The sequence below is a fragment of the Lepisosteus oculatus genome, chromosome 2 (assembly GCF_040954835.1).
Source record: "Lepisosteus oculatus isolate fLepOcu1 chromosome 2, fLepOcu1.hap2, whole genome shotgun sequence".
Classification (NCBI taxonomy): domain Eukaryota; kingdom Metazoa; phylum Chordata; class Actinopteri; order Semionotiformes; family Lepisosteidae; genus Lepisosteus; species Lepisosteus oculatus.
Genome location: NC_090697.1, coordinates 48,032,473 through 48,048,397, shown reverse-complemented (window position 1 = coordinate 48,048,397; position 15,925 = coordinate 48,032,473). Strand labels below are relative to the sequence as shown.

The 15,925-nt window shown below is 37.9% G+C and overlaps 1 protein-coding gene across 2 annotated transcripts in view; it reads right to left on the bottom strand.

The window, feature by feature from the left end:
• Positions 1-15,925, bottom strand: part of LOC102683088 (dihydropyrimidinase-related protein 5) — a 69,368-nt gene that overhangs the window by 11,724 nt on the left and 41,719 nt on the right. For both annotated transcript variants that reach the window (XM_015349141.2, XM_006625852.3), the window contains exons 3-9: positions 10,013-10,171; positions 8,577-8,756; positions 5,423-5,491; positions 4,144-4,188; positions 1,861-1,936; positions 807-963; positions 380-521 (exon numbers count right to left, since the gene is read on the bottom strand). In XM_015349141.2, coding sequence (XP_015204627.1) covers positions 380-521; positions 807-963; positions 1,861-1,936; positions 4,144-4,188; positions 5,423-5,491; positions 8,577-8,756; positions 10,013-10,171 — 828 coding nt within the window. The remainder of the gene's footprint in view (positions 1-379; positions 522-806; positions 964-1,860; positions 1,937-4,143; positions 4,189-5,422; positions 5,492-8,576; positions 8,757-10,012; positions 10,172-15,925) is intronic.

Below are 15,925 nucleotides of genomic sequence, written 5' to 3'. Positions count from 1 at the left end.
CCCCATAATACTTCAGGCTTCGTAAATGCATTTTGCAACATTTCTTGTCAGGAATTCTTAACTATTTTATATAGAGTACAAAGGTCTTAGTTCATATACAGCAGTAGTCACAAACACAAAGAGTTTTGTACTCAATGTCTGGTTATAGCAAGTTTTTAGGCAGCAAACACACACACAGTTTTTATAGGAACAATTCAAGATATTTTTTAAGTGCTACTGCATTAAGGACTCTTCAATTTCCCCTGGGAGTCTCTTCTAAAGTCAGGTTTACTTGCAATGGGGAGCCTGTGAGAGATAGGTCATACTTCAACTCCTGAGCCGAACCTTATAGTTTCAGTATACCGTATGTTTCATAATGACTACAGAATGTATTACGTACAACTCCTCTCTCCCAGATGACACTCATCCGGTCCTGGACACCACTGACACCATGGGGAATTTTAGTGAAGTCCTCCTTGCCCATTGCCTTTTGCTTGGTCGTGAAAGGACGGTGGTCTGAGGCCACAACATTGATAGTGTCACTGCAAGCACAAGAAAAATCGGGAATATAAAAAAAAACATACAGTAGCTATGGATGCATTGGAAGTAAACCTGAAGTGACTGCTAAATTATTTAAATTAGACACAAAAGTCATACATTTTAAAGGAAATTTCGGAATAGTGACAGCTCATCAATGAAGGACAGTTATATCAAGGCTTTAACAGACTAAACTCCGGGTGGCACTCTGAGCTCAGCTGAGCTTTTCCACTCCTAGGCCTGACATGGGAGCTGTGGTCCCTGAGGGAACAGAGAGTAGGCCTGCGTACTTTCCCAGCAGGCTCATCAGGTAGTTGGGAGTGTTGGGGTCCAGTCGGAGGGGAGGCACAGTAACATAGGCAGCAGCGTGCGACCAGTCCTGGTGGTAGTAGTGCAGTCCATTCAAGACGGCGTGAGCTACGGTCGTCTCCGCATGGACTACCTTGCCTGGTCCGACAGGGAGAACAGTGATCAATACACACAATATCATGCACATGATGCTACTGTTTAGCCCAATGTTACATGATGGTTATTTAATGCAACATTAGAAGATATTCCTAGACATAATATGATCAACTTACTGTTAGATATTATGTAAATAACATACAATATCCATCTTTCTAGAAATCCACGTAAAGAAAAACAGAATTAGTACATACTGTTACTGTTCTGAAGTTTTGTTATCCTGATGGATCCTATCCAGAGAAGTTTCCCTACATTATGTTGGCAGAAAGGTTTTATGTCCATTCAAGCAATCCGTCATTTAATCCTAGAGACTGTGTACGAGGTCTTGCCGTGTAAAATGAGGCTGTTACAGTGATCTTATTCCCCCAGGTAATTTGAAAGTATTCCCATCTCCCTGCGGGCACAGTACTACAGTACAGTACTAGCAGGGCCTGTGTGGTTTCAATGATTAAAAGATTGTAATGGCAGCTCAAACGCAATGCTGCTTGTGCTTCAGAAAAACAAAAGGGAAGGTTATGATCTGGGTACACAGACGAAGACCAGCTTCACGTTGGAAAGTGGTCGGTTCTGCAGACCTGACAAATTACCTTGGCAGGACACTGCTATCTTTAGCATGAATTCTCCTGTACATTTTTTAAATTACTGCAATAGTAGTCTCCAGTAGAGCATTAAAGAGAAATATGTTTTGTGTTTCTAACCTCTGTGAAATCTTACAGTATACAGTATGCTTGCATATTACACTCTTTGGCAATAGATATACTGTGGGCTGATGTGTGCTAACTGGTGTTCTGTTACTGACTGTGAAAGAGACGGAGAGAAATTCTGCCATTAAGCCAGTGAAGAAGAGGAGAGGTGCAAGTGACTGAGGATGAAGCTTACCCTGCATCTTCGCAGTGGCTACGACATCCCCTGCAGACATGCTGGACACATTGACCAGATAGATGGGACAATGAGCCTTAGGAGGTGATAAAAAATGAAGACAAGTGAGTTTCACAGTTCACTTTATCTTCAAGTTCAAGTATCTTACATCTAAAGTGATGATTTTTCCCCATCCATCCATTTTCTTACCACTTTATCCAAAACAGGGTTGCAGGGGAGGCAGAGCCTGTCCCGGCACAAGGCCGGTGTTCCCAGAAGCCGCTTATGTATCTATATGTATTTGGACTGTGGGGGGGTGGGTGGGACTGGAGCACCTGAAGGAAACCCACACAAAAATGGGGACACCATACAAACAACACACAGATAGTACCTAAGGAATTGAACTCAGGGCCCCAGCACTGCAAGGCAGCAATGCTAACCACTGTGCCACCACACTGTGATTGTTTAAAAAAAAAAAATCAAATTCAGGTACTATACGCACATGTCATAAATTAACTGAAGGATAAGTTCACAAACTAGTGTGTTATGAATTTATCACTTCTGATAAGCTGAAACCTGAAACCTGAGTTATTTTTAAATTCTGTACCACTGCTGCTCTAACCTATTTAACCTATTTAGTTGGCAATTGGTACAAATGTAGCATAAACTGTGAATAACTTGTCTTGTATATATTTTAACAAAGCAATCTAAATACCGTTCGTCAGGGCTGTACAAAAAAATTAACTGCTACCCCTATACGTGTCTCCTGTTAATCCCACTTTTATTTGTGAATATTTAAATAAACACAAATGTTAAGACTTTATGGATAAGAATGAGCTTTTAATTTAATTATCTTTATTTAATTTTAATACTCATCTTATTCTTTTTTTTTTTACCAGATCAGTCTGTACAGGAGCACTGGGCAGCTCTTGCTTCGAGTTGAGTTAGTGTTGTACTGTAGTTGAAAATCCTCACTAGAAGTCTGAAGAAAATGTCTCAAAAAAAGATGACTGGGACACACATTTGCCTTTTCCTTATCTTATTGTATTTCGAGTCATGGAGATACTCCTCTATAATACATCAATGTCAGACTCAATGAAATCACAGGTGCCTACTTTCAAAAATCCGATGCAGTCACTACAGACATGCTATTTATTCTACAGTCCTGCAGAAAGTAGAACTCACTTTTTGCTTCTCATCACAAAATGACAGACCCCTGAACCTGGCACGAAACAGATTCAGCAGTCGGCTTTCCAGCCATTGTGAAGAACAGCACCACTCTCCATTGTGATCTTTTATTTAAACAGTAAATCAGCCCGGAGGAATGTGAGAATAAAGGCAAGTCTTTCTACTAAATCTGTACAATCAGAAAGGCTCTACCAAAAAGGCAGCTTTACTGCCAAACCAACCTTTCAGATTGTTAGGAATTTTATACAGTGTGCTCGAAATAACTGGGATCCCCCAAAAAACGTAATCTTCAGTGGTGCTAAGAATAATAACAATAAAGGAGGAGTGCAGCTGCAATAAAAGTTTGTGCTTCGCTGTGAGCATCTCTGTATTGTATCTGTTACTGTTGGGATTGTATGACTATATTCTAACCCACAGCAGTAAGTCCTAACAACAAATTAACTAGTCATTAATTTGTTGTTAGAACTTACTACAGATAATCACTCATATGAGACTCATACTAATAACTTGCTGACAACTACCACTGTCTGTACGTTTCATCAGTCACCAATGAACATTTCAGTCTAGAAACCCTATTTCTTAAACTGAGCATTATTTCAGACTTTGCCGAATTTTCTTTATTTAGGCAATATTCTGTATATTTTCTTGATTTCTCTGCTTTACAGTCATTCCTGGAACACCAGTACCACTTTCATAGAAGGATTGAACTTGTTTTCAACAAAAATGAACAACCTGTGCTGTGCCTTCTAAATATTAAAATTAGCAATGAAGTTACTATTCAATGAATAAAGCAGCTAGAGAATAGGAAGTGTCTGAAAGGTGATAAATACAAAAAATGATTGTTCTAAAGATTTACTGTAAACAAACCATTTTATTAGACATTTTTAATGCTTTTAACTCAGATGATAAGAAATCATACCTCTTGGAAATTTGGATTTGCTTTCCTATAGTCTGTTTAAGGAGATAATTTCTGACTTTATTTAATCTTTCCCAGAAATAAACCAGTTCCAGTTGATATATATATTTACAGTATACGTCTTTTAAAAAAAGCCCACCACAGGAACAGATAGGGACTCAAACACTCACACTGCAGTATATTATGAATGCAGTACTTACTCTGTTAGCAATGGTAATGGCACGATGAGTGGCCTCTGCCTCTAGCTGTTGGTGGAAAACAAAAGTTGCAAAAATTGAGAAAGAAGGATTTTTAAAGGAAAACCTTTAAACTGTGTTTCCCTATAGTGACTATAGTCCTTTTCTATTACACACCAAAGCTCACATAGTTTTCAGGCTCTACGGGCAAGTGCTCAACAAATAAAGCAGCATACAAGACATCATCACAACACCTAGACACGGCGGCCTTAATCTCATCAAATATTTAGCTCCAAAACCCATAAAAAAACTTTCTGACACTCTGATACCATCATGACACAATGATTCTAATGATTGTGACTGCTGATGCAGGTACAGTACAGTTTCATGGTGCTGTGTGCAAACAAATAAGGAGTCTGTTATAAAAGGAATATAAATATAATATATAATAACATAAATATAAATGGACTTAACAAGTCAGGGCAATGAGATTAAGCAACATAGTAATAGCTAAACTGCACTGTCTTTCTGCAATTAATACATTATGATATTAATCTTAAGTGTTTGGTTATATGAAATATCAAATGCATGTAATTAGGGAATCCTGCATTAGGGTTTACTAATTGCATTGACATGTGTTTCACATTTCTTTTAAATAATCCATGTATTTCATTTATACTGTATATCCTAAAAATGGGTACTGAAAGGCAAGAGTGCCCTTCTTTATTGAATTTAGTACTTAGGTACAGTATGGAAATTGAAGAGATTCCAAAGCTCCTAAAGACTACCACTACCCCTGAGAGCCATTTACTGAATTGCATTGTACAGGTCCATATTCCTGTACAGTATGTCTACACCTAATGGAAAACTATACAAATACTTCATCAACTGTCTGCTCAGCAAATAGTAAAAACAACATAATTTTCGGACATACTCCCATGCATTACAACACAAAGAACAAAACACTAAACACTGGCAATTAAAATATCTTAGCAGCTCATATTAACATTTGCAGAAATATGTCTTGGAAGGATAGAAGAACAGCTTTGAAAGCATTTTTATTCTTATCTTCTGGGAGCAAAATCGGCCCCTGAGAGTCACTCAAGTGTAGATGAAACAGTGCAAACTCCAGAAGCAGCAATTGATTAATCCCTTTACGTTCTATACTTTCACTCCAGTGCCTTCACACAAGAATGAACGAATTTTCCCATGGAGCCAACAACTGCCTTGCACATCCCCCTGTAGGTTTCCGTGAGCTTGGGGATAATTCAGTGGGCACAGGTGGACCCGCCTGCCTGCTCACCTCCTCAGGTCTGCTGATCTCGATGCCCTCAGGCCCGCTGATGCCCAGGTCCAGCGCCTCTTTGGCCCCCTGTAAGACACAGACCCTTCATTTCCTACAGAGCAGAACCTGGCACCAACTTCTCAAAAGCTATTTTGAAAAACGTGATGTGATTAAATTTAAAATGTAAACAATCTCTGAGATTTTATGCACTTGTCTGTTATGACACTGAGATTCATAGATCTAAATGATAAGGAAAACATGCATATTGCATATTTCAATGCGTACATTCTGACAACATCAAGTTTCATTAAACCTAAAATGCTTGAGACATATTAAATAAATCTTAGAGTTACCTTACCTTAGAATTACCAGTAAGGTACAAAAACAAAGTTGGAAATACTATTTTAATTTAATATATCCGATAACATCCACAAGGTGGAGCTTCAGGGGCTAGAGTTGCTGCGCAACTGATCTTTAATGAAAACACCTGATTTCTTTTGTAAAGAAAAAAAAATCAATGTTTAGCATCAAGGGGGTATTTAAAGAAAGATATGCCTTACTGTATGAACCCTATTCCATTAGTTTGTATTCTAGATACTGTTTTAATAACGTCACTTCAAACATTATGATTTCTCCAATTACTAATTCAAAGTAACACCTGAAAAAGGCTCCATGGAACATTTCTTGTTCCTCCACATACAGTACATGACCATTTAAGAAAGTTTAAGAAAGGGACATCTGTAAGTCTAGCAGAGCTGTAAGTACATCTTAGCTCTCACCTAATTCCCCACTAATCCACTTTCTAGTCTCCAGCAAAGAACTGTGTTAAGAGAACACTGATCACATTCATAGGATTTAGGGGTGATACCATATTTGCACAGCCCTTATTCAGTTAAGCAAACAGAAAAGTCTTTGACTTATCAGAAGGAGCAGGGTGATGTTACACATAAGTAGAAGGGAAATAGGTGGAGATAAAAAGCTAAGAAGTGTAGGGTAAGTATGACACATTTCATCTGCCCAACTGACACCAATGCCTGGACAATGTCCTTTTGTAAGAAACTAAAGCAATTGTATCTTCAAGGGCAATTTTATTAGAGTTCTATGATGTCAAATGCATTTCGGAGAAAAATTATATACGTAAGCATGCCACAGTCTGTATATGGGCATTTGTGTTTCAACTCTTGTTCTTTGTGCATCATATATTGTTTGATCAATGCACTGCAAACAGACACAACTCAAGTTATCTATTATTACCGCATGGAGACATTGGATTCACAGCAAAGAATAGGTTACATGAAAAGAGAGAGAAACAACAGATTTGAAATCAGTGTTATGTTGTTGCTGCCTGTTTGTTGTCGCTCCTGTATATGTCTCAGTATTCAACCAAATTTATAATGAGCCCTTCATGGTTTTTTGGGGGGACATGATTGATAAAAGGACTTTGAGTTCATGATAGAACATTCACCAGCATATTCATGCCACTTACACTTCCATCTCTAGTCATGGCTCTATTCTTCTTATACTGTAATTATTAATTCTCTGAAGAATCTGACACTGATTTTTAATTTTTAAAAGTGGCTCATGCTGGCCTTTGCATGCCTGTATTGTTGATTTTAGACCAAAAGGTATTTATTTTGAACATTTTTACTCTCAGCTGAGGGCCTGTTTTGTTTTTATTTTTAGCTTGTATTAATAATAACATAAATAACATTTTCTCCACTGTAAAATGAATGTGACATTGTTTCCTTTCTCTGGTGCGTCATTTGTATCCACAAGGGAGTGCTGACCTGATTTTTCAGTGCTTGTTAATCAGTCTGTATCAGCCTATTGTTCTGGCCAGAAGAATAAAGCCATTGGGCACATCAAAACTTCATAAAGTCAATCAATCAATCAATCAATCAATCTACATAAGCCTCCCAATGTTGTGAACTAACACATTCCACACAGTAGTGCTGGAACATTCAAAGCAGAAGTTACTTAAGGAATTGTTCTTTGTAATTATGGGAGAGTGACTTTGATTGGTTCTACAACATTTGGAGAAGGCAACTTCTGAAGTCAATTTGGAAAATGGCTGAAAAAGGTTACTGTATTTATTAATTCATTTTTAATTTTGCCCATCTATTTATCTTGTGAAGTGATTCTATTATCTGTGTTGGCTGCCAAAGAAAGCACAGCCAGTTTCACACTTGTTTTTTTAAACCAAAGCACTGGAATGTACATACAGTATAAGGAGACTAGAAAGACAGCACAATGCAATCAAAAGAAAGGAGCAGGCCAGATTAACATCTTGATTATGCAGGGCAGTCAATCATATGGTTTTTCTGGTGAGCCTGTTGAATGCCCAGTGAACATCAAAAAAGAAAACACATAGTAAGGAACCAATACATCCCACTTATCAAGCAGTAACGCTTGTGTGCCACTGGTTGGTGAAGGGTGGACCAAGCCACCTCAGGTGGATTCTCCAATAGTGAAGTGAAGCTGTCAGTAGTGATGAATCAAGGTTCTGGGTAGACCACTATGATTCACGTTAGTCAGGGAGCCACAGCTGTGCAGAATGAATGGTAAACTGAGGTGGGCAGGACTGTCTAGTCACTCCAAACTCCACCTGTGACTGATGACTACCCGACTGGGGCACTGCAGTACATTGTTCAAGTACTGTATGTTCATCGTTCAAGTTTAGTAGTAACATTTTTGATACTCAATATAAAAAATGTTTAAAATTAGAAAACAATATTGGGGCATCAGTGGTATTACAGCCACAGGACTTTACTCTTGCAAATAGATAATCCCTGTAATGAATAGGAATTTGATTCAAACAACATTCCCCCTTTTCCTTGTTTAAAATGTTAGTGCAGTGTACATATTGGGGCATCAGTGGTATTACAGCCACAGGACTTTACTCTTGCAAAAAGATAATCCCTGTAATGAATAGGAATTTGATTCAAACAACATTCCCCCTTTCCTTGTTTAAAATGTTAGTGCAGTGTACAGTATACAGCATAAGAACTATTTTCACCATCCACTCAAAACAAAGGTATTTATACACCCACCTGAGATTTCTATTTCAAGTGATAGGGGTGACAGTTTTGTTGATTGTGATTTTAGTTCCTACTTGACCAGGTCCAGTAATCGCATTAGCTTGTGCAGTAATGTATATAACACAAAATCTCACCTCAGCCACAAGCTCTCCATTTTCGGCATGGACACGTGCCACAGCACCGATGTCCTTGCAGGTATAAAAGACCTGGTACAGTTCACTGTCTCTCAGCATGTACAGGTCTTTGTATGTCATGAACATCTGGAATGAGTTCACTCCCTTGTCTCTCACCAGCGTCTCCATTTCAGACCTCACCTGAGGAACAGGCAGGGCTTCAGTCATGGCAGTAAACAGGTTTGTAGACAATAACGTATTATTAATAAAGTAAATTAAAGTAATAATGTCACTTTGAGGAAGCACATTATAAATAACATGCATAACATCTAGTAAAGGAGCTGAAATTAGGGAAGATTTGATTTAATTTTCTTTTCAAAACACAAAACTCAACTTTCAAATGTTCAATTGGGGCTTTCAAATGGAGTTAATGGCATTTTTAATATTTATTCTTCAACTTGTTAATCTCAAAATAGCACATTATGAGTTTTTAAGTTATTTGAGCACAGATTCACCAAAAATGTCAATTGGAATTCCACTATGTGAACACATCTCTTACGCTTAGCTAAAAAGAATCGATACACACCCCACTTAAACTGCCAATACTTATTTTAACTACCATGTATTCAATCTGTTCTCTTAATTTTGCTTGTTTATTTTTGCTCAGTCAGTTGGCATTGAACAAAATCTGTTGGCTAACTGTACAGTGTAAGGATTCTAAATAGTACTGTTGGTACGTTGTCCCAGCATGAAGATTGACAGCTGGCTGTTTCTATTAACATACTGTAAAGGAATTTTACAAAACATACTGTAGCTACTACACTATCAATTCAGTATTTTATAATTGCAGTTAAATTAAATAATTATCACAGCAACCTAACAAAGATAACATTGAAAATATCACTAATTCTTTTCTGTTCTAAGAAGATTATTATTTAATTATTTTACAAGTTACATATACTTTTTACTTCTACAGCTTCTTCTTTTTTTCTTCTATAGTACAGACAACATTCAGGGTATTTTTTTCTTGTATCTACACACCTGCTGATACCAATCTCTGTGAGTCTTGTATTTATAGGACATAAAATGGGACTCCTACTAAAAGTCAGTAGCGAGTAAAGTTGGAATAATTTGAGAATTACAAATAGAATATATAGATCTAAAAACTGTTCACAACTGGGAAAGTAAAGCTTGTTTGAATTGCACATAAAAAGAGAAAAACTTTTCTGATTAAAATCACCATGTTATTGCCATGTATTGCCAGAACTGGATCTCTCATTAAACAAAGAAAAAAAGTCAGATGTGTCCTGGATAGCAGGATAAAATGCTGTGAAAGTGACTTTTGAGTGCTGATATGAATAGTAGAAATCCAGCTACTCAAAAAAGAAAGAATGACATTGAAAGAAGCAATTTAGCCTATTTCCAGGAATGGATGAAGCAACATAGAGTCGATGTACCTTCGGGCTCCACCAAGTGACCCCCATGTGAAGTGCATAGTCACAGCAGGCCTTGGGGTCAGCAAGGGCTCGGCATTTGTCGTACGCCTCCAGCAGAGAAGTGTCTTTGTCTGGTAAGACATGGCCGATTATCATCGTTGTTCCTCCCACAAGAGCAGCCTGCACGCAGACAGACACTTCCGTAAGACAACAGCACATAGCATTTACCTTTCACCCATGAGTACACACCTCTCCCCACTGATCTCTTGCTCTTTGGGGTTAAGGTTATTTTTATTGTTTGAAACGTTATTTCCAAGTTGACTGATATTAATAAAGAGGTAAAAGGTGAATTTTAGAAAAAGGTATTACCTTACAGTATAATCTCACAAACTGAGGCAAGTGCAAACAAAATAATTTCCTAAATTCAATGTCTAAATCATAATGGTGAAACCTTTAGTCAGGTCATTCCTTATGAAAGCCACCATGGTTGTGGTGAATTAATCAATGCATGAGCTTTAAGTAATTAAGGAAAGTCTTGTGGATTAAAGTGGGCATGTAGATTCTTCCAGTGTGCAACCTATTTATTTTAAAAATTCATATTTAAAAATAATCTAGTTTTGATTAATTAGAACCATCATAAGCTTTTATTTATATGGTAACATTTCCATTCAAGGTAAATTACATGTAAGCGAAAGTGTATATATAAGAGGAGATCATTATATTTTTTGCAAGCAAAGCAAAAACCTGTAATAAGTGAAATTGTATTAACATTTTTTGAGGGACTGTACAGTGTATAAAGTATAAGAGCTTTATACACTGTACAGTTTGTATGAAAGAGTCACAACAATAAGAATCCAAATACATACTATATGGAACGGCAAATCACACCTGATTTAGTGTGAAAGACCTTTCGCTGAAGAATTTCTTCATTACGACTGACCTCAGTCTCAACAATTACCAGTGCAGGATGGGTAAAAATAAAATTGGTTCTATGGTACACATCAACATTTTGCTAAGAACAGCAATTAAGGGTCTAATTTTCCTGTTATGAAACTGTGACTCTTTAATGACTACGAATTGTGGACACAACCATGTTCAATTGAATACTACAGTTCCTCTCTGGTCATCATAGTGCCAGTGCTGTCAGGTCAGTATTTGCAGAGACTATGCACATTAATTAGATTGTGGAATTCTCATTATGTGCAAAACCCAGACTGTGAGAAGACTAATGGCAGACTGCCTAGTCATGTGTTCAATATGCTAATGCAGGCTAGACATTTCTACATGACAGATTTGAATCGCAATCCCCAGCCACAGTTCGCTCTGTCTGCTTACAGCCAATGTATTATGTATGAGCTCAGCCTTACTGCAAATACAGGGGACAAAATATCTCAGATGACAAGATTTTATTTAATATAATAAAAAAGCATTTGGAGGCAAGGTGCTACTGTAAATCTTCAGATTTAGTAAAATTGAGATATACAGTATGGTATAAGATTTTACTGTATGTACTGAATGAAAAGGAAGCATTTTGAATTTATGTAAAAACACAAAGTGACTAGAAACAATGAGTAATATTGCCGTTCTGCAAGGGTGAAAAATATTCAAAGCAATTGTTTTTCTTCACAAGAGTGAAAAGGTGCCACTTTTTACAAAACAAATAGTATAAAAAACAGAATTATTTTCATTAAACCCAAGTCCTAGACTGGATGCTGCTGTCACACACCCTTAAACAAGACACTCTGTGCAAATTACTCCTGATGTATAATTAGGTCTCCAGGTTGTCATTGAAAATGAGACTTTGGTCTCACCTGACTTATGTGACAAAATAAAAAAAATGACAAAGTGTCATGACAATGAGCAGTCTTATTTATTCATGAATGTCTGTGCATTGATATTCTAATTTCTTCTATATCGGTAGTAAACTTTAAACAAACATATCTCACATTATCTAATATTTTAAAATATTTTCAATTTCTTTGTTAAGTTACATTCAATGTTTTGTGCTGTTGGCATTCAAAAGTGGAGAAAACAATCATGTGAGCAACAAGCCTAACTGCATTTTTTAATATTTTTTTAATGTCAAGAAGTAATTAAAAGAATAAAACTAAACGTTATTGTGTTGCTGATTCTCAGTGGTACTGTATATGAGAACACACCCATCAGAGACTTAAACACTTTAAGGCAAAATTAATCTTTTACTTAACATCCTTACTTTTTTGATGATTAATTGGCTCACCATTTAGTTATTTTTCTTTAGCTTGTATTAAAATATCTTGAAAGCATATTTCATATAAGCTGCAATGAGTCCTTGAGGATCATGTGAAATTAATATTCAACCTTTTCTTTTGAAAGTACATATCTGTATCCACGCTACATCAGCTTATTAGGCCAGAGGTCATCCTGGTTCCTATTCCATTAAGCAGACGTGAGATGTCCACCGGATAAAATGTTTATTGTGCATTTAAACATGATGGAAATATTTTATTGAAAAAAGGACATAATGCCATTGTGAGCAATGAGTTATGCATCCCTACTTTTATTAACCAATAACCTTAAGCCAAAAAGTCCTTTACCAGAATTATGTCATGCCTCTGAAAATAACTGTTGCCTTTAAAATTATAAACATGCTATTCATCAAATTTATAAGTGGCAGAGTTTAATGATAATCACTCATAATAAAATGACAATTGGTCTCCCACTGAGGCAGACACAGCGGGGCTTGCATTCAGTAAGGGAGGCTATTTTAGTTCCAATAAATGAACTAAATGAACTACCTCATTGAGCTGCAAACAATGTATACTTGGAAACAACAGTGTGTAAAGGTGCCCAACTACATGTTTGAAAGATTTGGGTTCTTCAAAAAAGCCAATAATGGAAGTGTGTAAGCAGAATGTACCGTAGGAGTATATTGCCACTGAGTCGTTTTACGCTGCCTTGGACTGGTTTAGTTAGGTCCAACTTCAGATTCACAGCTGGGCATAGGTCATGGGTAAACATGTTCACATGGGCAAAGGTTGAGCTCTCTCATCACTGGTCACGGCACTAGCTGACTGGGACTCCACAAGTGGAGGCACACAGATCGAGCACCACCGAGAGTAGGGTGGGAATAGCCAGCTGGGGATCTCTCAGCTCTTCGCAAACCCAGCCACCCCTGTGGCCTCCCGCACCCTTGCAGGCATTCCAAGCCCTGAGTGGGGTGAGGGATGTGCCACTCTGGCAGATGGCACGGAAGCTCTGCTACTGGGATTCATTGCCTGTGAGATGTTAAAGAGTGGGTGGAGTGGAGGAGCCCTCCTACACTTCCTCATTCCCTTGTGTGTGAAATCACGGTGTCTACAGAAAAACACACAATCAGCAGCTACTTAGTTTGGAGGGGTAGAACCAAAAGAACTGGTGATTCTATTTAAAAAAAACAAAACAGTTCATATTTCATTTGGTTTTGACCTCAGCAGAAAAAAAAGCTGCAGTGCAGAGCTTAAACTTTTCCATTTTATTGTGCTTTCAGTTACAAGAAAGGCTTAGTTATTAATAAGGTGATAAACACTGTCTTGTTATTAATGCTGTCATTCCTTCTAGAAAGATTCAACTGCTAACTATAGAATCCAGTGGAATTCTACAATGGAAGTTACGTTACAGCTGGATAATGCATCAGCAAGACAGCATTTCGAATACTGTGCACTATTTTGTTTGTCACTTTTCAAAAAGGGCAATGTTGATCTGGAATTAGTTCAAAGAAGTGCAACCTTGTCAATTCTCCCCTAGCAGTGAAGAAATGTCTTATAGAGGATATTTGACTGAAATCTCTTTCTTCTCGAACAGAGAAGACCATGAGGAGTCTCAACAGTCAACCTAGCAGTCTTCTTCAGGATCAACAGTGAAACATAGACCAGTGCATTTAAGTGGAAAAATAAGAGAAAGACTGAGAAGAGACAACATATTTTTACAGAAACAGTTTCAGGAAAGAAACAAGCTTCCCAGCTACACGTTTGACAAGGACAGATCTTCAAATGATAATTCTACACATGCTAGTTGTTTCAAATGGAATCCTCTTGTGCACCACCTTTGTTTTGTTTTTACATTCTTCAGAAATCTCCAATTCCAGGTCCAACCAGGCTGGGCTGTTGAACGTTGCTGTTGCCAAATTACTTTAGTTCTCAAAATGAATAGAGAGAGAGTAAACATTTGAGATTTAAGGAACCCATTAGTCCTGCCAGGCAGCGATTAGTAGAGTTCAATAACAGTTAGTTTACACCGATATCAAACGTGCCAAGTTAAGGCAAACTAAAGAAGGTCAAACAAAATATATTGAGACACTAGTTCATTTTTCAAATACAAGAGCAACAATAAAACAAATTTAAGAGTTTGTTTCATGATGAAACTGTGGGGGAAAATTTGGTGTTCATTAGTCAAACAGCAGGAGGCAATGTGGTGCAGTGGTTAATATTACTGCCTTGCAGCACTAGGGCCTTCCAGATGCCGGATTCTGTCTGCTTGGAGTTTGCATGGGTCTCCTCTAGATGCTTTGGTTTCTTCCCTCAGTGCAAAAACATACTGGTAGCTTAATTGGCTTCCAGGAAAATTGGTGCTGGTCTGACTGTGTGTCATGTCTGGGTGTGTCCTGTGATGAACTGGTTTACCATTTATGGAGATATCTGCCCTGTCCTTGTCGCTTGCTGGGATAAGCTAAAGCTCCCCGTGCCCCTGAATTGGAAGAAGCTGTTAGAAAATGGCCAGATGTGTATTGAAGAGAAATGCTTCAAATATGATAACACCAACAATTCAAATCAACTGCATTTTTATCTCAAGCTGACCCTCAAGGAACTTCACATAAAAGGAGCAACAATCACATTGTTCACATACAGTGGTGTGAAAAAGTGTTTGCCCCCTTCCTGATTTCTTATTTATTTGCACATTTGTCACACTGAAATGTTTCAAAGATCATCAAACAAATTGAAATATTAGACAAAGACAACACAAGTAAACACAAAATGCAGTTTTTAAATGAAGGTTTTTAATTAAGGGAAAAAAGAAATCCAAACCTACATGGCCCTGTGTGAAAAAGTGATCGCCCTCTAAACCTAATAACTGGTTGGGCCACCCTTAGCAGCAACAACTGCAATCAAGCATTTGCGATAACTGGCAATGAGCCTTTTACAGCGCTGTGGAGGAATTTTGGCCCACTCATCTTTGCAGAATTGTTGTAATTCAGCCACATTGGAGGGGTTTCGAGCCTTAACATCTCAATCAAATTCAGGTCAGGACTTTGACTAGGCCACTCCAAAGTCTTCATTTTGTTTTTCTTAAGCCATTCAGAGGTGGACTTGCTGGTGTGTTTTGGATCATTGTCCTGCTGCAGAACCCAAGTGCGCTTCAGCTTGAGGTCACAAACAGATGGCCGGACATTCTTCTTCAGGATTTTTTGGACAGTAGAATTCATGGTTCCATTTACCACAGCAAGTCCTCCAGGTCCTGAAGCAGCAAAACAGCCCCAGACCATCACACTACCACCACCATATTTTACTGTTGGTAAATATGTTCCTTTTCTGAAATGCTGTGTTACTTTTACGCCAGATGTAATGGGACACACACCTTCCAAAAAGTCCAACTTTTGTCTCGTCAGTCCACAGAGTATTTTCCCAAAAGTCTTGGGGATCATCAAGATGTTTTCTGGCAAAACTGAGACTAGCCTTTACAGTATGTTCTTTTTGCTCAGCAGTGGTTTTTGTCTTGGAACTCTGCCATGCAGGCCATTTTTGCCCAGTCTCTTTCTTATGGTGAAGTCATGAACACTGACCTTAACTGAGGCAAGTGAAGTTTGCAGTTCTTTGGATGTTGTTGTGGGTTTTTTTCTGACCTCTTGGATGAGTCGTCGCTGCGCTCTTGGGGTAATTTTGGTCGGCCGGCCACTCCTGGGAAGGTTCAGCACTGTTC